Source organism: Crocodylus siamensis, chromosome 6 (genome assembly GCF_052110815.1).
Source record: "Crocodylus siamensis isolate JL-2025a chromosome 6, ASM5211081v1, whole genome shotgun sequence".
Classification (NCBI taxonomy): Eukaryota; Metazoa; Chordata; order Crocodylia; family Crocodylidae; genus Crocodylus; species Crocodylus siamensis.
This window is the reverse complement of record NC_143400.1, coordinates 52,358,696-52,382,268: the sequence shown is the minus strand read 5'-3', so window position 1 is coordinate 52,382,268 and position 23,573 is coordinate 52,358,696. Positions and strand designations below refer to the sequence as shown.

The 23,573-nt window shown below is 44.2% G+C and overlaps 1 protein-coding gene across 10 annotated transcripts in view; it reads left to right on the top strand.

Moving 5' to 3' along the window:
* EPHB1 (EPH receptor B1) overlaps positions 1-23,573 on the top strand; it is a 322,722-nt gene that overhangs the window by 72,683 nt on the left and 226,466 nt on the right. For all 10 annotated transcript variants that reach the window (XM_090052907.1, XM_090052906.1, XM_090052904.1 and 7 more), the window contains exon 2: positions 17,156-17,220. In XM_090052907.1, the coding sequence (XP_089909033.1) occupies positions 17,156-17,220 (65 nt within the window). The remainder of the gene's footprint in view (positions 1-17,155; positions 17,221-23,573) is intronic.

Genomic DNA, 23,573 nt, shown 5'->3' with positions numbered 1-23,573 from the left:
TTCTACAGCAGCAAGAATGCACCATTAAAGGCAAAGAGCCATGGGAATGATGGGCCATAATTAGTTGTTGCTGTAATATTTTTGATTGAAAGCATATAGATACTGTAAGCGGCTCTTTCGGGAGCTGGTGCTCTTAGGAAACTGTTAGGAAGAGGAATGCTTATCAAATAGAGAAAGGGTGATTCCACTCTTACCTCGCCTACCTCTCCAGCACCATAATTAAAATGTCTGGCGGCTGTGGGAGAGCTTTGAGAGATGTGTTGGTGCTCAAAATGCACACTTCGGTACCAGGCGCCAGCTCATCCGGCGCATGAGAAGCACAGTGCAGAGCTCAGTGGAGGCTGCCCTCCTTTCTAATTAGGAATGAAAACTGTGTACCGAGGTTCTCCTGAATAATAGGCTCTCTGCAGGCCCGATCTGCGCTGGCTGTCTCTTTCCCTGTAGTGTCACTGCACAAGATTCTCTGCTTTTCTCATTCATTGTTTCGAGGCCTAGCCCATAAAAGGAAATCTAGAGGAGGTGAATCTCAACTGGATCATGGTCTTTCATCTCTGAATTTTGCGCTGTAGCAATCATTACTTTCTGACCAAAATTACAATGGCAACATTGAGTTACATAATTAAACACCAGTGACTGGAGTCTGATCCCCCTCACTCGCATAGAACAGCAAATATCTCATTGAAATCTATGGGAGTCTTTCCATCTACTTCAGTAAGCTTTGCATTGAAGCCTATTGTCGGCAAATACAAAATATTATGAGCAGGAGAGTAAAAGGGAGTAGCAATAAAAGTCCTGATGTGATCTCAGTCATGCGGTTTGCTATCATAAAAGTCATATTGTAGTTGAACTGGTAGAACCACCTATAGTTAAGGTTGCCTTATGCTGCTCATTTGTCTGTTTCTTAACCTGGGTCTGCAGTGTTTCACTCTGGACGCCTGCCTCAGGCTTTTTTTCCTGTTTCAAACCTTTGTTGAAAGTGGTGGCTAAAATGGTTTGGGCATTTCTAAGAGTGAAGTTAGGAGAAAATACCTTATTTTGCCTATTTTGCTGATGATTATTTCCAAACTTGGAACCCCCTGCTTGGGGTAGGGACATGATATTTATGAAGGGAGTTATGAGCATACTTTTTGCAGACTCCCTGAAAATCCACCCAAGCTGGGATATAGCCGAAAGCCTTCAGAACCGTGATGGCCAACATTTTTGGCAGCTGTGCCACAAGTTAAGCGCTGCTGCTCTTCCCCCTGCAGGCTTTGTTGCATGCTAAGCACAGTGGCTGTCCACGATGCTTGCGGCGTGCGTGCTGCAGTTTGGCCATTTTTGTTTTAGACATTGCAGTTGGTGGATGATACGCGTTAAAGTATATCGACTCTGGTGATGGAGATTTCTTCTGGACAGAACGTGCTGTCCAGACTGAGCACACCTCCTCCCCAGTGGCTGTGCGTGTCTCTTTGCAAGGTTGCACAGGATGAGGATGACTTTTCCTGATGCAGCTTCTTTTGGTTGCAGGAGGCACTAAGCTTTCCACACAGGTTCATGGATATTATGGCTTCCTTCTTACTCACTCACCCTTATGCAAAAAGTTGAGATGCTCAGGGAGTGACTCAAACCATGTGCTTCCTGCACCTCCACGCTCCCCACACTGGTATGCTTCCATCTTCAGACAGAGGGAACTAGCTCCAATAAACAGAAGACACTTTCCTCTCCCTTCCCTTTTAACCTTCTCAGTAAGGGATAGCAAACAGTGAAGTAAAGATGCTGTGTGGCGTAGGTGCTTACTGGCTATTGACTGGACCAAGACCAGGAATTCAGAGCTGTCGGGTTTCTCCTTCTCCCACTCTTCTCTCCAAAGTTCTGCTCTCCGTGCAGGTCTCGAGTCTGATGTACCACCTCATGCTGGGGAGCTTGGCAAGCCTCTCTCATTGTTTCCAGTAGCTGGCTTTCTTTCTAAACCTTTTTGCCATCTGTTACAATCACTTCTTCTGTTTTCTCATTTTAACTTAATTTCTGCTTTTCCCTTTTGATCTTCCCAGTCTTGCCTACACTTTATGCCTATGACCATCTACAAGAAAGCTTTCCCTTTTCACTTAGGACAATGTCCATGATTGCTCTCTCTCAGTGATGAGCTTCTGTGTTTCCTGTTTGAAGATAAACCAACTGAGCCAAGGATTCCCTTGAAGAATGCACTGGTCATAGATGTTTCTTCCCAGTCTCTCATAGCAGAAGATCCTATTTATCTTACTTTTTGCTTTCCAGATTTTGTAATGTAACCTGTTCTTGACTTCTTGGTGTCTGCTGTCTGCCAGATCTAAATAATGCACTGGCTCCACTGAACTCCTTTTGTCCCATTATGATCTCTCCTTTCTGTTTGCTAGATGCTTTTGTTGTGGGCAACTGTCAAGCATGTTCTTCTGCACAAGGGAAGCCTGAAATATGGAGTTTGGTATATAGTTTGGATAGCAGATCTCAATGAAAAAGTATGTCTTCGTTTCCCTGAGGTTCAAATACGGTTCTTCGAGGAACTACCTCCTAGTGGGAAGAATGATGACATAAGATGATGTAAGATCCCAGGTCTCATTCCACCTCTAAGACTCTAATTGGCAGTTATGAAGCTTTGAGTCATTTAAGTCACTAAATATGATCCTATTCCATCCTACACAACAGCCAAAATTCCCCCAAAGCATCGAGATTGCTTATGTTACTTCCATCTTAATCTAATGAGATCCATAAGAAACTGGACTTAGCCTATTGCATAGGTTGGGAAGCAACCAAGTATAGCCACTTAGGCATTTAACTTTGTTTGCATAATGAAGGGTGATTGCAGAGAGGATGGAGATTGGTTTTTCTTTGTGGCCGTAGGAGACAGGACTAGTAGCAATGGCCTCAAGGGGAAATTTAGGAGGAGATTAGGAGGAACTTTCTGACTATGTAAGTGGTCAAGCATTGGAACAAGCTAGCTAGAGAAAATTGTGGAATCTCCATTCTTAGGATTTTTCAAGGGCAAGTTGGTCATACCCTTGACTGGGATGGTGTAGTCAGGGATGATCCTGCCTTGAGCAGGGGGCTGGACTAGATGAGCTTGTGAGGTCCATCTCTACTTTCCTATAGTCCTATCTTGTAACCCTTTCTGGTAAGGGGTTAAAGATCCCAGATCTTTATAGTTGGATAGAAGCCACACAGTGATTGCCTGGCACTAAGATGCGATGCTGGTGCCCTTTTTTTGCCCAGTAGGCTTATGGATAAGGCAGTTGCTCAGGGGGTGGGTAAATTGGGGTCATTCATTTAAAAAAAATAAAACCACCAGTAGCACTGGGCCAGAACCCAGGCCTTCCCCCTTCTAGGGCAATGACCGTCTCCCTGGGCTGCCTTTTTACACTCCCTATGCCTTACTGTTTTTCTGCCCCATGACTCTTGTATTCCTTTTTATCTACTGCAACAGGGAAGAGGAGATTATCCTCAGCCTTGCCTAGTCTGTGGCCTGATCTTTGGGGCATTTTCCAGGGAAGCAGGAGGCATGGATTCAAATCCTCACAGGGTGAGGTGGGCCTAGAAGCCGGGGTGCCCCATTTTACAGCAAGTGTCTTGAACACTGCGCTGTTGGGCAACAGATAGCTATCACTACTGGTTCCCCTCAACCCCTTACTTGACATTGAATTTAATATTGCTGCCTGTCAAATGCAAGGAGAGACATCTGCATCTCTTCTGCATGAGCTGGGTTCAAATGCTGCATCTCCCCTCTTAGTAAGTTTGAAGGATCTTGATCCCGACATGAGAGCTGCTCCTAACTCTGCACAGAGAGAGAATGGGAAAGACGCTTGTGCCTCCCTGGGCAGGACAGGATCACTTTCTGGAGGTCCAGAAGACTGCTTGCTTCCCACTGCCAGAATTGAAGAGGTATGGGCCTCTGCAAGTGAGAATGAGGTTAGCCTGGAGGGGCTTTTAGGCTGCTTATGGAGTGAATGAGACTGGAGTACCTTGGAGATGTAGCAGGATCACCCTCCTGAGGCATGATTTTGGAATGAATTGAAGCTAAGCCCTAGATGCCTAAAGTGGGAAAGTATCCGAGCTTCTGCTTTGCCCTGCTGCCTTAATATATGCTTTATTTTATATTGCCTTTCACCCTGTGATTAGTTGCTCTTCTTGCAACAGGTGCATTCTTCTGCCCCTTCGTATAAATTAAACCTCTGTACATGACCTCACAAAAGCCTCCAATTTTGTCAGCTGAATGAGAAGTGCTGAGGAGGATCCTTTTGAATTACAGAGGCCTACTGAAATATGTCACCATACTTTGCCTGCTCCATGATGGTACACATGTGTTGGTTCTTAGTAATAGATGCATCGCAAATCCCTTTGGTGTTAAGAGAGGAGTTATAATCATAGAAAATGAGGGTTGGAAGGGACCTCAGGAGGTCACATCTAATCCAAACCCCCTGGTCAAAGCAGGATCAGCCCCAACTGGATCACCCCAGTCAAGGGTTTGTCTAGCTGGGCCTTAAAAATCTCCAAGCATGAAGAGCCTGCAACCTTTCTGGATAACCTGTTCCAGTGCTTTACTATCCTCCTACTGAGAAAATTCTTCCTAATATTTAATATAAACTTCCCTTGCTGCAATTTGAGACTGTTGCTCCTTGTTCTGTCATCTGCCACCACTGAGAACAGTCCAGCTCCATCTTCTTTCAAACTACTCTTCAGGGAGTTGAAGACTGCTATTAAATCCCCTTTGTCTCCTCTTCTCTAGACTAAATAAATCCAGTTTCCTCATCTTCTCCTTAGAAGTCATGTCCCCCAGCCCCTAAACCATTTTTGCCCTCCACTGGACTCTCTCCAGTTTGTCCACATCCTTTCTTCAAAACTGGACACCATACTCCAGATGTGACCTCACCAGTACTGAACAGAGGGGAATAATCACTTCCCTTGACCTGCTGGCAGCACATCTACCAATGCAGCCCAATACGCCATTAGCTCTCTTGGCAACAAGGGCACACTGTTGGCTCATATTAAGCTTATTGTCCCCTGTAAACCACAGGTCCCTTTCTGCAGAGCTGCTGCCCAGCCAGTCTGCCCCCAGCCTGTACTCGTGCATAGGATTGTTTCTTCTTAAGTGCAGGACTTTGCACTTGTCCCTGTTTAATTTCATGACATTTCTTTTGGCCCAGTCCTCCAATTTATCTAGGTCACTCTGAATCCTAGCCTTACCCTCCAGCATATCCACTGCTCCCCCCAGCTTGGTTTCATCTGCAGAGTTATTTAGGGTGCACTTCATCCCATCTTCCAGGTTGTTGATGAAGATGGTGAACAAAAGTGACCCCTGGGGCACTCCTCTTGATCCTGGCTGCCAACTAGATCTTGAGCCATTGATTAATACCCTCTGAGCCTGATGCTCCAGCCAGTTTTCTATTCATCTTACAGTCCATTCATCCAGCCTGTACTTCCTTAGCTTGCCTGCAAGAACATTGTGGGAGACCGCATCAAACGCCTTGCTAATGTCAAGGTACGACACAGAGCAAGTCACCTCATCATAGAAGGCAGTCAGGTTTGTCAGGCGTGACTTGCCCTTGGTGAATCCATGCTGGCTGTTCTCAATCATCTCCTTCTCCGAGTGCTTCAAGATGGATTCCTTGAGGACCTGCTCCATGATTTTTCCAGGGACTGAGGTGAGGCTTACTGGACTAGTTCCCTGGATCCTCCTTTTTCCCCTTTCTTAAATATGGGCACTGTTTGCCCTTCTCTAATCATCTGGGACCTCTCTTGATAGCTATGAGTTTTCAGAGATGACGGCCAGTGGCTCTGCAGTCACATCAGCCAACTCCCTCAGCACCTTTGGTCTGGTGATCTATAGCAGACCCTCACCACAACATCACCCTTGTTGCTCTCCCTTCTGGCCCTAACCCAGAGACTTTCAACAGGCCAGTCTCCAGTTTTGTACTGGAGCTCTGACCAATCATACAGCTCTTTTACAAGCCGGGCTCCAACACTTTTCTTGATATTCCTTACTATAATGCTATATCAGACCACCAAAAAGCTTCCAGTCAGAGTGGAGATAAAATACCAAATGGATGGTAAGCTATTTAACTTAACCTGACTCAGAGCCATCCCAACCTCAGTCATCAAGCTCCAGTATCCTGATGATGCTGTAGTGTGTGCTTACTTAGAAGCAGACTTTGAGGTAATCATCAACATCTTTACCGAGGCATACGAGAAAATAGGACTGACGCCTAACATTCAGAAAACTGAGGTTCTCCTTCAAGAAGCTCTTAATGAGTAATGCCCAGCTCTACTAATTCAGATTCATGATGAGATTCTGGAGAAATTTCCTATACCTTGGAGGCCATCTCTTGCAGAAGGCTGACATATTGACAAAGAAATCCAACATCACCTCAGAAGTGCAAGGGTAGCCTTCAGACACCTAAGGAAACTGGTGTTCAAAAACTGTGATATCAGATCTGAAACCAAACTCATGGTTTATCAAGCAGTCATGATCCCCACTTATTTTATGGAGCTGAGACATGGGCCACATACAGGAGATACCTCAAGTTGCTGAAGAAGTACCATCAACACTGTCTGCAGAAGATCCTTTGAATCCAGCAGGAAGACAGAAGCACCAATATTAGCATCCTCTTGCAAGCAAACATCATGAGCGTGAAGGTGATGATCATTTGACAGCAACTTTGCTGGGCCCAAGTCATCTGGGTGTCTGACTCCAGATTCCAGAAGCAAGTTTTATTCTTCCAGTTCAGTCAAGGTGTATGCTCAGGAGGATGGCAGAGAAAGTGCTCTAAGAACATCCACAAGGCCAGCTTGAAAAAATGCAACATCAACATCAACTTGTAAGAAACTATTGACCAGAACTGCTCCAAATGGAGTAAGAGTCTTGCAGGGATTTCAGTTCTTTGAAACCTTACGCAGACAACTGGAGATGGAGAAGTGGGAGTGGCAGAAACAGCATGTCACACATCAAATCGAGAACTTGGAGCCACCCACCCTACATGGAAACACATGCCCAAGTTGCAACAAAGTCTGTCAATCCTGGATCAGCCTCATTGGCCATCTTGGGACCCACAGATAGAGCAATCAAAGAAGACAATCATCCTCGCTTGTGAGGAACTACCAATGATTAAATTATACTAGCTTACCTTCAATTACTCTGACACTGCTCATCCTACCCCATCCATCACCTCTGCATCCCATCTAACTCTGCAGAACCTTTTTCAGGGAAAGTCAGGAGAAGAAATGCAAGCAGGGCAAGGTTACTTGCTGCTCTTGGGAGCAAGCAAGCCCTCCCCAACATCCCTCCTCTCCAACCAATTTGTGTCTGGAACGTGAGAATAACATCACAGATGGATATTCTGTTCCACAAAGAGTATGTTCGTGCATTCTAATTGCTGGCATCTTTACTTGTTACTGGTGTAATTGTGAGTAGACGTTTGTTTTTGTATTGATAATTAGGCAGTGGAACAGATGGTGAAGGCTTAGTTTAAAGTAATGTGTCCATTAAAGAAAATCTACTGTATACGGCTGAAGATTCTTCACTCTAACAGAACTTAAGTTTCTCTAACAGAGTTCCTCTTTCCCTAACAAGGGCTCCAGCCACTCCTGCGTGGTCAGTAGGCCTGTGCAAAGCGGCTAGTATTCGTTTTGGTTTCGGATTCAGATTCAGGTCTGGCTGATTCAGGGGAGAGCGATTTGATTAGGTGATTTGAATCACTGTCCCAAATCAATTCAGACGAATCTCATTTGGAGATTTGGCTGCTGCTGAATATAGGCTGAATCTCCAAATAAGCCCTATCACCCACCTGCTCTCCCAGCCCCACCATGGCTGCCCCACCTGGCCTCAGCTCCTGGCGCTTAAAAAAACAAACAAAAAAACCCCCCAAAAACCCCAAAACAAAACAAAAAAAAGGCCCAACTCACTGGCTCCTGCCAGGTGTGCAATCCTTGCTGCCCCCCACTGCTCCACACTGCGTGGGGGGGCTCTGCCATGAATTGCTAGAAGACCTGAGTCTGCTGCAGGACCTGGTGAGTAGGGCCTTTTTTTTTTTTTTTTTTAAGAGCTGGGAGCTGGGCCAGGTAGGGCAGCCATAGGGAGAGCTAGGAGAGCAGGCAGAGGTCAGGGGGCTGGGGGAGCAGGCAGGGGATGGGGCCTGGCAGGGGTCCCCCCATGGTTCCCTCCTCCAGCCCCCCTTTCCCGCTCCCTACTTACCAGCATGGAGTCTGGGTCCATCTCCCTGCGACAGCGAGTAGGGGCAGCCCGAATCTCTGAAGCTCTCCGCATCATTTTCGAATTGATTTGGAGGGCTTTGAATTGATTCATACCTTTTAATTGGTCTCCTGATTTGATTCGGATTTGGAGATTCAGCCGCCGACTCTCCTCTGAATCAAATCAGCACCCAAAGCTTCGCACAGCCCTAACTAATGGTCAGTTTTATCTGATGAAAACTCAGGTCACTAAACACGGGCTTGCTTACTTTCAAGTGAATATGCTGAGAGACCCGTTATAACAGGATATTCAGGATGGTGGGAGCACATTGTGCAGCTGCTGCTTCTTGTGTCCCTGTCATAAACTATGTATTTTTCCAGAATCATGCACAAGTGATGGCTCTTTTCATTGCTGCAGTGAGGTCTGCCTTTGTGCAGGTCTCACCAAGGAGTTGGCAAACAAGCATGCACTCCGTACTCTGCACTTTAGTGTTTGGGAATACAGATGCAAGGTGAATCCTTTAAAAAGGGGTTCAGTCCTAGTAGGCAGCATTACCGAATTAGCTCTGGGCTGCACAGGAAGGGGGCAGGTAGGGAGAGCAGGGATAGGCAGATGGGAATGGAAATACAATAATGGACCCAGATCTGCTGGCCTTGGGATCCCACTGATGCTGAACCTTTGCTGAGGTCTGAGAAGGGTCTTCACCTTTCCTTCCTTTTCCCTTCCACCCTCTCCCCTCTGCTTGTTTCTTCTGATGAGAGATCTCTTCAGCATGCACTTGGGGTGAGTCCTGTTAGTGTTCTTTATAAGATGTCCATTTTCATAATGTCTAAGACATTTTTCTGGGGTAGACAGCTTGGGGGATGTGGATGGAAGATGGACTTTGGGAGGGCTGTCTTCATTTCTGGTTCTGGCATGAGTTTCCTGTTGCAGAAGTGATGACAGTGGGATCTTTGTCATGAGGTCTCAGCAAACCAGCTCCCTTTTAGATTTCTGTTGTGAGAAGAAGTCAGAGGTGCAAAGAGGAAGTCTTGGAACAAGGAGAGAGCATAGCTGTGAGGGAAGTCCTTTGTCCCCTCCAGAAAGTTTGAGTAATTCAAATAAGCTTTGAAATGAGCACTTTTGCCTTCCTGATTTTCTTCTAACTTGCAAGTCTAGAGTTTTTGAGCCATGCTGTTGGAGACTAAGGAGAGAAGGGGTTATAGCTGCATCAGTGAAAACCTTGGGGAACATTTACTCTGGGTGAAGCCACTGTAGATGGCTGGAAATGTATGATGAAGTAAAATTAGTGTTCCTATAAATGTATGAAATCCAGCTGGAATAGCAGCTCAGGGTGTGTCAAGCGTACTAGGAAACGTATCTTACCTGTACTGGAAAATAACATTATACAGAACATCCAATTAAAGAGATTTATTGAACACTGCAGGGACTTAGAGATATTATTTAAGGGATAAATTTTGCCGCAGGGGTCGTCCCATTGATTTAGAGCTGCAACAGCATGCATGATGTCGATTTCATATAACATGGCTTATAATATTGTACCAGTTCTAGGAGGTGTAGAATGAGTACGCAATAAATAGCTCAACTTTAAGCTGCTACACATGTCTGGGGTTTGGCAATTGTTTCCATTCTTAACAATGACATAATGTGTTAGTTGCATAGGCTTTATACATATTATTTCTGAGCATCAGCCACATTTTAATCACTTTCAGCATATCATAATAAACATTCAAAGTGCACTATGTACCCCAATACTTGGTCTAAGAACCTTGTGGAATTCAGTAAGATGGATATTTAAAAGGCCGTATATGTATCAAGAGCGTAAGCTTGTTGGGGGAAAGTCGCATGTTGTATGGAAGCGTAGTACCTAGCACGATGAGCTTCATTTCTGATTAGGGTTTGTGTATGTTTGCTGCCAGTGCAAAATAATGAGTAATAGAAATGTGTGATTTCTAGGGTTGCAGAATATATCATTCAGACTGTTTCTTTACCTTGAGCACACGTCGTTATAATACACCACCTGATGTTTCAGGTTAGGCTTTAATGCTGCAGTTAAAGACCTTTTGCCTTTCCATTTCAGTGCCTCAGCCTTCTGTGCAATGTGGTGGAAAGGGATATTTAGGATACACTAGGACAGGATATGCTAATGACTGTCCAATAAAGAAAACACAAGTAACAGCTGGAAGGGAGTTCAGAAGAACCTTGCAGTGTAGAAATTTTCCAAGATTTCCTTAAAAATTAAATACAGAGCCAACCTAGTTGGTATTAACTAGTTCTGCATAATTAAGCCGGATAGATAACTTGGTGTGTACATACTTTGTTTTCTGCTGGTTGACTTTCATTCTTTTTCTGCTCCTCCTTTTTTGAGGGTGGGAAGCGCAATAAAGAAGCTACATTATAGATTCCCTGCAGTTTAGCAGATGAAGATCGAAAGATGAGATATGCAGGGCACAAGCCTTTATTATCTTAGCATGTTAATTTGCTCTTTGGCTTGATACTTTTAGGTATCCCCTATGGTGTTAGTTCTGTCAAAACTTCAGCTTTTGTTGTTGTCTGTATGAAAGTATGGCACCCTCTTGGTTTCCATCTGATACAGATTAGTCAAGTAAAATGTCTTGTCTGCAGCTTTTGGACCACTTAGCCTTGTTTTAAGCAGTCTTATTTCCATGCGACTCTCAGACAGGACTGGGAAGACACCTGTCTGCTATGTTTGCTCCACCTTTTCTGTGAAGTACATGTGGAGCCACATCCTGGAAGTTTGGAGGAAAAGAGAGTGCATTTCTTGCGGTTACTCTCTTGTGCGCACGCTAGGAATAGAAGATAGCTAGTCACTCTCAAGGGACCTGGGAGATTGATTCAGTCCCTTCTTGCTTTGGGAGCTATTAAAGAACTTCCCTGTAGGGGTCCTGACACTGTGACTTTGGTGATCTTAATGGGATTACATGCTGACCTGCAGTTGCAGTTGTCAACTTTTCAGACTGTTGTTAGACATGTGAAAAGGAAAAAAAATAGGGAAGAGCTATAAAAAGGAGCAAGCGGATGGCCTGAAAAGGAGAGGAGAGGTGAGAATCAAAGATTAGGTGACAGTAAACCAAGGGAGATGCTGCTTTCGGACAGGGAGAAAGGGAGAGGTGTGAAAAGAGGAATGAGGGAACAACAAGCGAGATTGTGAAAACAACATGGAAGGGATGGGGAGACGGCTTTGAGGCTTCCTGTCTGATTAATGATGCTCAGGCTGTGATCCATTGTAATTCCCTCATTAGCAAGCCAAGAAAAGTAATTTTACACTGGCCCCTGACCGCCCTCCCCCTTCCCTTCTGTCCCCCACTCTTCTCCAAGTGATTGATTGCCTTGGTGCTGTGTGTGTGTTGTCCGATGTGCCACCGAGGTGGGGCTTAGTGAGTAAGAAATTTTCAAATGCCCCCTTAGAGAGAGCTGCCTCCTGGGCAGCCTGGTACATGGCTGTTTTATGCCTTCTGAAGCATGTGGTTATTCACAACCTGCTATTTTGCATCTAGATGGTAATCACAGGTTCAGGTTCTGAGTATCTGTACGTGTAGCTGTCTGAATACTAGAAAGGCCTACACAACCTCACAGAAATACAGGTACAAGTATTACAGCAGCAGATTGCTCCCAGCTGATGGTTTTATTTACACGTGGCCCTGGCAGGACTGTAGTCCCTTATGACTTTTTCTTTCCAAAAAGACTCTTTTGATGTGGCTGGTGAAATAGTGGAGAGAGAGGGTTGGGTTTCAGGAGAGAGCTTGCTCTGTGTGATCCCAGGGGGTCAGCAATGCAAGCTGGGGCGAGTCTGCTTCCTTATGAACTTTCTGGCCTCAGCATCCTTAGCAAAGATCTCTTTCTTACAGCTCTGCCTGCCTGCTGCATCACTGATTTGCTAGAGATAGGATCCTGGCTGGGAGGAACCCCTCAGGCCTTGAGCATGGGGTTGGTGGAGTCCTTTTTACCAAGGTGAAAGCCTATGATCCCTGCAAGATATGCATTTACATAAGAGGGAGGCGGAGAAAACTTTGCTGTCTCTCTCCTGCCCCCAGCTGTGCCCCATTCCTGACCAGTATTTCTTAAGAAGAGAGTCTCTTGCAAAATCACTTGGCAGTTCCAGCTCAGTGTTCCACAGATGCAGCTTTTTCTCCTGAGATGAGAGCCGTGTAATTTGGCACATGTGTGACCCTTGACTAGGCAACATCCTCCCCTGCCTGGGAGAGGCCTGCTTGGGGTCAGCCTCTAATCCACTGTCTGCAGAAGCTTTTCATCCGCCATAAATGAATAGGTCCGAGGAGACCGAAGAGACTAACGGAAAGAACCCTGCAGTAATAGAACCAAACACTCATTTGTCATGTTGGAGCAGAGCAGTGTGACAGGCTGCTGCTGCTAACACTAATCCCCCCGTGTATTACAGTCATGCACCGCGGCACAGATAAGAAAGTCGAGCTCCAACGAGGAGGATGCGAACCTCCCCCTTGTCACTGCAGAGTCTGATGGGCAAAAGCAAAACATATTTGTTAACAACGATGATTTTTTTTTTTTAACTGCACGAGTCAACAGTTTTGAACAATGTCAAACGCTGCCAAGTTCTAACAGCCGGGGCATTGCAGAAGTCGGTGCAGAGGAAGCACCTTACTGGCCGAAGTTTATCAAAAGTACATTCCAGTGTCAGAGCACCGCCAAAAAAAGCACTCCGGGGAAGCCAGTTATAAGTGTGTTGAACTGCTGCACAGGAAGGGAGATGATGGAGTGAAAATCTTTTCTAAATAAACACTGGTTAAAAGTGCCTTTCCTGTAATTGAACACAGCCAGACTATATATTAAAAGAAGGAAAGAGAGGAATTATGGGTAAATGAGAACAATCTTTGCTGACATAGGTTAGTAGAATTATTCATTTCCTTATTTACGACGGAGGGTAGGGAGGCTGGTCTAGTGGGTAGGAACTCAAGAGATCTGGGTTCATCCCCACTTGGACACAGCTCTCCAGTGTGACTTCCTTGGACAAGGAACTTTAATCTGCCTTGGGCTTCTATTCCCCATCTCTGAATTAAGGCTGACACTTTAACTCATAAGGCTGTTGTGTAGATAAAATCCATTAATAATCATGAGGCATTCAAGTACCACAATAGGCACTCAAGGTAGGGGGATGCTTAGCATGGAAGGCTGGGTCCCATTTCCAAGGCTCAGCACTTGCTTCTGCATGTTCATTTATGCATTGGCACGCCCACCTGTTTATTTGAACGACTCCAGTAAGGATTAATGGCTGTTTAATGAGGTGTATGGCAGTCCTTGCAGATGCATGCTTGTGAGGGAGGAAATCATATTTGTAATTTGTGCAAACACAGGGCCCTTCGCGAAACGCCCTTTTTGTAGAGGAGCTTAAGGCTGACCTGTGTTGATACCAAAGTGTGCTAAAGGATGCAGGCCGGTAGAATTGTGTAAGTAGCTGGCTTAAGCAATACACATGAAGAGCTTGGAAACCCAGGCTCTGGGGCTACCAAGTACTCAAGTAATATTGTCAGGCATGTGGCTGAATGGGAATTCAGTAAGCGGGACTGAAGCACACTTCTCCAAAAGTACGTTTTTTGACCCGCATTAAGTTATAGATAAAACATGTTGGATAAGGTCCCAGCAGTTTATAAACTAAGAAAGAAGCTTGAAAATAGCCAACTTTGTTGACTTTCTTGTCACAGAATAAGGGAAAAATAGGGCTGGAAGAGGCCCTGGAAGGTCATCTAGTCCAGTTGTTCTCCCCCCTTCTTCGCTACTCCAGTTCAAGGTGGGTCCATCCCTATATAAACCACTTGGAAACTTCTAATGAAGGAGATTCTACAACTTCTTCCTTCCTTTCTCTTTTTACACTTTTTTCCACTGGCCAGATTAACTGCTACTATTCTTTCAGTCAAGTCAAGTCAGTCCTAAGGCTGCAGCAACCGTTGGGGCACCTTTGATGCTGTAACAACCCACCCCCACTTCAATGAGGTTAGTTGAGTTACCTTGCAACATTAGTAATAGTTTGGGCAGAGTGACCTGGTGGTACCCATCTCCTCCTGGTATACATGGCAGTTGGCTTGCAAGGAAGCTTATCCACCCTTTGAGAAAGTCTTGTTTTTAGTCCAGCTGGGTGCCCACATGCCCTCTTTACCCAGGCTAGCCCAGGTGGGGGTGCAGGTTTAGTCGCCAACAGTGCAACCATGGTTTACTAGTTTATGTGGTACCAGATGACAGACCAAGAGAGGCATGGCCTGACAAGGACTATTTTTTATTCGTTAAAAATTATCTCCCTGCCCCCCCACCCCGATCCGCCACCTTTTTTTTTAATTCGGTTTGAGCTCCTGTTAACTCTTACAAACCAGATTCTGATACCACCCTATCTGTGGCTCTTTCCATTAGCATGGCTTTCGGCAGCATTACACCTGCTGCTTTGGCTTCCCACCCACTGCCCCCGCCAGGTCTGCGGTGGTGATTTTCCATCTCTCCTCGCTCTTGGATTTGGTTGTCTCTCCTCTGTCCCTCAGCATACATCCTCAGAGTTGTGTGTATCCTATTTCTCAGCCCTGCCACTTCTCACTGTTTCAGCACGAGTCACGCAGTTGTAAGTGTTTTTTGGAAAGCTGCTAGTAGCTGTAGTGACTGTGTTGGCCATTGATAGTTTGCCGGGGAAGTCCAAAGGGAACAAAGTACTTTGACTTGATGGCATCTACAGCTTGACTTACTGAAGTAAATTTTGGATCTCTGCTGCGGTAAGAGGCAAAGCCATACGCAATGTTGTGTTCCCATATTCACAGGGAGAGGCCCGGTATTCCAGGCCTCAAGTTGGGCCGATCAAAGCTTAGGTCTCTGCTCTCCTGCAAACTCCCTATGTGGCCCTGGTCAAGTCAGTCTGCTGCTCTGGTCCTCACCCAGGGGAAGAAAGGAAAAATACATTAAGAGTTTGTAAGGTACCTAGGTATTGTGGTGATGGGGCCATATAACTACCTTACAAAGATGCAGTGATTGCAAGGAGAGTTTTGATACAAACTAGAAGTTGAGATACGCCACTGATCTCTGAACCTTTTTTCTGTGCTTAATTTGGGTGGGATTCCTTATCTTTCGTATGCTACTCACTTCACTTTCACCTCTGCAGGACCCAGGCCTAATCAGCAGCACTTACGAAGAGGGAATGTGAAACATTAGTCAAGGGAGGCTGGGTGGAGGTTGCTGGTCAGATTGCTGTAACCTCACATCCCTGAGCAGCTAGCAAAAGGGTGGGTGGAAAGATTAATATTTCCCGCTTGTGATGGCTGGAATGTTCACGGAGAGATTAGACACAACAGCATTTGGATTATTCATTTAATTGTACTCATTTTATTTCCCACCCATTCATCTTTTTGGCTCCTCCTGTTTATCTTTCCAGCCTTCATTTCCTCATATTGATATGACCGTGGAGTACAAATTTCTTGGGGAGAAAGTGCTGACTTTTTAGGCATATTAGATAGTATCTGGACTATAAAGGAAAAATCTGACTGAGCAAAAGGGGTGGTTGGGAAGAGTCAGATAGGATAGACATGAGTGACAAATTTCTTTTCACATTTGGTAAAGACACTGGAACCAAGCAAATTAATCTGTGCGTCTGCCTTACTGCAAACAAATAAATAAAACCTGAAGGATTTTTCCCATCTGTCTGTATATATTGTCATTATCACTATTATTTTCAATCTTGTAAAAGGAGGACAGGGAAAATATTAGCTGCATTACAGCTTTTTACTATTTCCCCCAAAAATCCTCCGTAAGAAAACAAACAAACCATTCCAAAACAAAAAATCTCGCTCTGATGCTATTATTTATTATTCATTTATCTGTCTGATTTTTGCCGTGTTGGATAATAAATGTATGCAACAGCTCAGTACAACGAACAGATGCCAATGCATAAAACAGGATATCCAATGTTGTTGATCAAAGCGACCAGCTGTCAGTGACTAATGCAAAGACCATAGAATTGGCTGCTCTCAGTCTCCTTGTTCACTGGGAAAAGAAACTGGATCAGTGTCTATGGATCCACAAACAACTTGCCATAGGGTGAAACAGGATGTTAGCTACTCTGTGATAACTGCTTTGGGTGCACACTCTTCAGTCTTGATAAATGTGTGGCAGCTTACCATGCTTTGAACTCTTACCGCAGAGTAAGAGAGTTCACGCAGGCAGCTTCAGTGCACTAGCTGACATGCTACAGGCATACCCCTTCATATACCTTCTGCAAATGTATTCATGTGCCTACACGCTGGGACTTTGCATCAAGTCTCTTTTCCTTAATTGTAATAATGTAGCTGGGATTTTGTGCATTTTAGTCGGGGCCTTCTAGAAGTACACCTTATCACACTAACAATCTTTTATAGGTAAAATTAGCTTCTATTTTTTTAGGCTGTCAACCCAAATTCAGAGATAGTGTTTAAGGGTTTTCAAGCTTTTTTTTTTTATTATTATTTGTGGACCCCTTTGGAAATTTCAAATGGAGGTGGGGACTCCATAATCGGCTTTTATGGACCTGTTAGACAGTCTGCAGACGGCTGAGGATCCATGGACCAGAGGTTGAAAACCATGGCTCTAAGTCAAGGGGTAAGGTGGGGTGCTGGGTTTTGCTAACAGTAGGTCTGGTCCTGAGTCTTTACTCTGGACTGCATCTGATTGATTTCCTGGGGAGGATTGCCTGAGAAACAGGAGGGTCTCTCCACAGATGTACTCTGTGAAGAATGTGGACTTCAGCAGCTGTTCAGTGTATTGGGGGATCCATTGTATTATTTCTAAAGAGCTCCAAGAGTCTGATCTCGCACCCACTGAAGTCAGTAAGAGGTTTGTTATTGATATTAATATGTACAGAATCAGACTCCCAATGCACTTCCAGTATGCTTGTAATTTTGTTCTAAATATCTAGAGTGCTAGTAATTCATTTATTTCGATTCCCTTATGTGTCCTCAGAAACCTTGATGGATACCCGGACGGCTACAGCTGAGCTAGGCTGGACTGCGAATCCTTCTTCAGGGGTAAGTGGATGTCACAACATTCTTGTCTTTTTTTTGCACATTTATCACATGTTGCAGGTTTTATGCTCATTTTCCTGAAATGCTGATATGACTCTCAAGCCTTTTTTTTTCTTGGCAAGAGTTGCCTTTGGCCCACAGCAAAAATACTCGTGGAACTGCGTCACCAAAAAGGGTTTTCTCCATTTTTACACAAAACTAGGGAAAATCCCCAAATTATGCATATTTTTTTCTGAATGTAAAAGAAATTGCATTCCCTTGTCCAAGCATCTGATAACCTGTGAATCCTAAGGTGAATTCCCCGAGTTATGCACCTCAGTGTGATGTGGCCAGGATTATCCTGATGGCCCCGATACCATTTTCGGGGAATGACTCCCTGATGGAAAGTTGTTGCATCTGCTGTGCCTCTCCTGCTGTAAACCCACTACAGATTCTTTGCCATCTTGCACACACACGCACGCAGTGGGGGCAGGTAGGACATTCCTGGCATGTTTTCAGTCAGCTGCAAAGCAGTGATCTTCACCCACTTCTGAGAATTGGCTCTGTGGAACATGCTTTTGCTCTGCACGGCTGTTTTGCCTACTCACTCTCAGATGGCACCAGCCCCCACTGGTCCCACATTCTGATGACACACAGCATGTGGCCAGGAAGAGGTTATCTTTCAAGAAACAGCCGCACAGTGGAAGAGGATTTTATTTTATTTGTATGTATGTATTATTTTTCTGTAGAACCTAATGCTGAGAGTTGTAGCATTGCAATGCACTTGACAAAGCAGTGAGTCAGGTTCTGCTGGTGCACTAACTATGTAGGAACCACACAGCAGTGAGCGTGTGGCTCACGTATAGTTTATGAACATCAGAATCTGTTTTACTGTGGGAGGGAAGGTTGACTCATAAACTGGGAAAAATGCAGGACGGGGGCTGGAGAAATGGGGAGAAGATGAGAAAAAAATTCATTGTGGGGGATGAGGGAGTAGAGAGGCAAAATGGAGTGCACGAGGACAGTGGGCTGGAAATTGTGCCCCTGTAGTCTCCTACCCTTTGCCAGGAGCCAAGAAGTTGGAGCGAGATTCCCAGCAAGAAAGCGTAACAGAAGGCTGCTGTAGATAAAAGAAACTGGCAGCACTGGGTCAAAAACCAAAGCATAATGGCTCCAGAAATCCTCAACTCTCATCATCTGCAGAGGAGGGAGATTTCTCAAGAGATGAAGTAAAAAAGGAGCATCTACAAGTGGCTGCCTGATGGTTCAAAAATAGAAAAAAAATCTTATAGTTTCTTCTTCTAGTTCCTGGGCAGTGTTGTGAGATGCTTCAGATTTGAGGGACGCAAGGTCTTCCAAGACTCAGGCCTTAGTAGCAAAGAGAAAAAGCTTTATATGAGAGGTTGCCTTCTCTCTCTTTATCTTTGCCTTCCAACAGAAATGATCTCAAATCTGAGTCTACATATCCAGCAAAACCTAGGAGGGCTATAATAGCTATAAAACCAAAGTAGTCTTCACAATGATATCGAGGATAGAAGCTGCCACGATTTCTTTTCTGTAGCAGATTGCACAGAAGATATTTCTTCCTGGAAAAAAACCATTACAGACAAGTTTGTTGATGCAGACCAAAGAAAAATCTATGAAGCCTCCAATGCTTCTGTTGCTGATATGAAAGCGTCACTTCGGTATTGGCTCATCATTGTTTCTGGCAATTGGGTATTAGAGGCTCTGACATTATTTCGAGCTATAGATTTTCAGCATCTTTGGCCCAAAGGGTGGTTCAGAGTGGGGGCACCCAAATGTTGACTAGCATGCTGTACCTTTTAATGTTACAAAAAAAGAGACAATACAGATTTCTCTTATTTCCTACAAAAAATATTGTTACCAGACTTCATTCTTACGAGAGAAAACATATTTCACCCTTTGCCATCCTTCTTCAGTGGTTACTTGTGGGTCATGTATAATTTAGCCCCTAGTCTGGATCTGCCTGAGCCTGTGGGATCTTTCAGCTGCCTGAATGTCTAACAGGGGTGTAGGTTGTAGCTGTGTTGGTCTAAGGACATTGGCAGATGAGGATCTTTGGGTGAATCTAATATCTTTTATTAGATCAACTTAAATAGATTCTTTTACTATGAGATCAGGTTGATGGTAGCCATGAACATCTGCTTTTGAATCATATCATACCTGAGATTATGGTGCAGTGGAGTTCTTCCTGAACAGTTTCTTACAGAGATGCCCACATGAAAAAGATTCAGCCTGTGATGAGACTTGCTGTTTGTCCTTCGGTTTTGATACCTAAAGCCATATTCCTTTCTCATGGACCTAATCTTGAAGAGAGGTCTCTGTCTGGTGGGCTTCGTCATCTTTGAGAAGGAAAGGCATTCCATGTATAGATAAGTCCCTGAACTCCCTTTCTCCTTTCCTCTTTCCAGGTAAACCATTCAGTGGAGTCCCTGTTCTCCATCCTCAATTTCTCTCTCTCTCTCTCTCTCTCTCTCTCTCTCTCTCTCTTCCACTCTCTACCAAAAGGCTTGTAATTAGGAAACATTAGCAGGCACAAAACAGCTTTCATACCTGGAACATCATCCATAATTGCACTCAGCAGTGCTCTTCCCTGGCTATTAATGTCACTTTTATGAAGTAATGAGGAACAAAACACCCTGAGGCACTTAAAACATCTTTTTTATACAATACGAGTCTTTGAGGAATGGAAGCATAAAATAACCTGACTCACATTCCCCTGACGGAGAAAGTGATAGACAAAGACAGGGACAGACGGGGGAAAAAGATCCGTTAGAAAGGCAGGCATGAGCTTAATAGATGGGCAGAACAGATTGATGGATAGAGGGTAAGGTAGAGAGAGATGCTACAGAAAAGGTGATACTCGGGTGGGCCAAGGAATGGCTTGAGAGATGGATGGCTTCATTAGAACAGTGAACATATAACGACAGAGAGATGCTGTAGTGAAAAATCTAATATCTTTTACGGAGTTATGTTGTATCTTGGTAGAAGTTTTCTTCACTGTGAACCTTCTCTGTGTTGCATTGTAGTGTGGGGTGCTTGCAGCGCTAGGCGGATGCTGCAGTCACATCTTGGTATTGTTCCAGTTTCTTGAGGTTTCCTCATCTCCACAGAAGTCCTCACTAGCTTTTCGAAACCTGTTTACCTGTGACCTTAGTGCCCAGTTTTTATTTGGCCTTCCCTGGGGTCAGAGTTAATTTTTTCGCTGAGGGCATTCCCAGGTGGAATCCAGAAGCCTCCTCATTTTGGCCAGACTTTCAGAAGTGCTCAACCATATATCACTTACAAGAACACTAAAACCCTTTGGACTGAGGTTTTTGACAAGATTCCCACCGAGCACCAAAATAACCCAAAAGCTCTGCATATTTGGTGTATGCTGGCTGGTGGACTGTTGAAAATCTAGGATGAACTAGGAGCTGAGCTCTTGTCCCAGATGGGCTGTATTTGCAGATTACAAACACAGCAAAAGGAATCACAAAATAAAAGCTGGTGGCAAATATACACACCCAGCTGTGAAAGCTCCCAGGAGATGGGCATAAAGCTTGAAGCATAAAGAAATGTTATTTACTACAACATGGCAAACAAAGGCATCTCTCCCAGCCTAGAGGCAGCCTGTTCCATAGGAAGAGTTTCACAAGGTGTCGTGGATCATAAAGCTGTGAGAGGCTTTTAAGATTAACCTGTTTGGCTTCCAACTAATTGAGATCAAAGAACCTTACCCAGTCACATCACCTAGAAGCCCAAAAGTTTTGTTAGAGCAGTAGTTTATCTTTTAGAAAGATACCAAGTCATGATGTAAAAACTGATATGTGGTGGTGGATCTGTTACCTTCCTAGAGTAGTTGTTTTGGTGGCTAATTACCTTCACTGTTTAAAAAAAACAAAAAACAAAAAGATGCCTTGTATCTAGTTGGAATTTGTACAGTTTCAGCATCAACTGTAGATCTTGTATTTTTTTTAAATTAACAAGCTGCATCTACTAACAGAAATCGCCTCCCAGTGTGTGTACTTGTAGACTGCCATCAAGTTACTACTTAACCTTTTCTTCAGTGAACTAAAAAAGAGTCAGCATCTTTATTTTCTCACTTTGAGTTAATTTTTTCAGACCTTTCATGGTTTCTCTAGCACCTCACTGAAGCCTTTTTAAATTTTATAACCTCTTTTTCAATGTGTTGACCCCAAGACTAGATACAATCTTCAAGTAATAGCTCACTACTGTCATATGTAGGGGTAATATTTATACATGGATATAACTGGGTGGTTTGTCCCCTTAAGAGGAGGGGAGCCAGCTGTGTTGAGTAACTTCAGCTGTGGAGGAGCTGCTGCTAAGGGAGTGACCCCCTGGGAACTTAAAAACCCAGCAAGGAAGGCAGAAAGAGGACTCTTAGGGAACAATGTAGAGAGAAGGAGCCAGCTGGGAATAGAACAGCCTGCTACAACAAGGGGCCGGAGCCAAGGGATTCCTTTCTGAGTGCCCACAACAGGGCGTTAAGGTTTTTTTGGTTTTTTTTTTTATTATTTGCCTATTTGTTTGCAACGTAAAGACTCTGTTTGAGTGGGGAGGAGTGGTTTAGTTGCTCCTTCGGGAGTAAACCCACCTGCCAAAGCCAGCACACTAAGCAAGCGTCTTACAAGGGACTGTAGTGGTAAAATGGCAAAACCAGTTTCAGTGCAGATTACACTAAGCAGGGTCTCTTCCTGCTCCCAAACATACTTAACCAGTTAAATAATATTCTTTTTAAGTACCCACCTAATGACAGCATGATCCTAATCTTTTGTTCAACAGCTCTTAATATACATGCCTGTGGCACGTTCGTGTTATTTCCTGGTCAGGGCAGTCCTGATTCCTACAGAACAATAGTAACACGTATTCACATAAGAGGTGTCCAGGATATTCTGTAAGCTCTGTTGACTTATAACATCATAACTCATGCAAATAACTTCAGCTCTTTCTCACAGTCTGGCCCTGAAGACCTATGGATGATATCCTGTCTTCACTGAAATCAATGGGGACTTTGCCATTGACATCCACAGAGTCAGGATTTCACTTTATAGGATGGTGGAACTAGTGGTGAAATGGTTTTGCTTTCACTGGAAAAGTATAATGAAAATGAATGGGGTTTTTTGTTTTGTTTTTTGCTGATGAGCTAAAAATGGCAGCCTATTTTTGTTGTTGTTATTTCTTTTGATGACTGAAATTGAAACTTTTTAAGGGTTTATTTAATTTTATTATTTTCCTGGGAACTTAAATTTATTGTCCATAACTCCTGAAAACAGGGAAAAATATTCCCTCATGGATAAATTCGTGATTATTACTAATTGCCTCAAAGTGATAAATTAACTAGATTTTATTGTACATATTCAAATACGGCTTCAGTACTGCTGAGCTTCTGGCTTTAGGAATAACTTGTAGCAGAGAGTTCCAGGGGCTCAGTGAGTACTGGCAAAATAGTATTTCCTGTCATTGCTTTTAAATTTGCCAAATTGTTGCCTTCTCCTGGTGGTGAGAGAAAGGGAGGAACAGAAGTATACCTATTCCACTATCTGATGGTTGCTTTAGAGACGAACATCTCTTTCTTGCCTAAGTCCCCACTGGCAAGAAGTTATTTTTGACAGGAATCGGGGTTTGTTATTGCAGTCCCTGAGACAGAAATGGAGCTATGTAGATGGAGATATACCTGTTTACCAGACAAGAGACAGAAAGGCCTGATGGGTCAATATGATGTATAGATGCAAATATAAGGAGAGGCACATAGATACAACACAGATATGAGCTACGGGACAAGAAAGAAGAAAAAATGACAAAGGGGGTAGTTGACAGAGTAGATAAGGAGACAGCTGGATATATGAACTGGTAGATAATAGACTGATAAGAGACAGGTAGAGAAGAGAGATAAACCAGAAACAGAGACAGACAAAGGATGGGTGGGAAGAGTAGAGCACAATTGCTGCCTTACTTTTATCTCATATGCTTCACTGAGGTTGCCTGAGTCTAATCAAGAGCAGTATACATATCACAGTCATGGTGGCATATTGGATCATCCTCTTCAGATTTCCCATTGGCCTGGTCAAGTCTTATCTCCTCACCATCTGCTTCCTCCCCCCTGTCCTTCTCCATGCCCCCTCACCAAGCTGCTGCCTTTACAGTGTGCTATTGGGAACCAGCAATACAACCTTGGCATTTCCATTTCTAGTTGCTGGTGTTAAGTTCTGAACTGCCACCTCTCTACCCTTCCCTCAAACCTCTTTCCCTTTCCCCTTCCCCTTCTCCTTCATGCTCCTGACCACTCTGCTGCTTCAGAAAAGCTCCCCTGTCATTTTTCCTCCCCCCAGTTGGAGGGTTGTTTTGCCACCTTC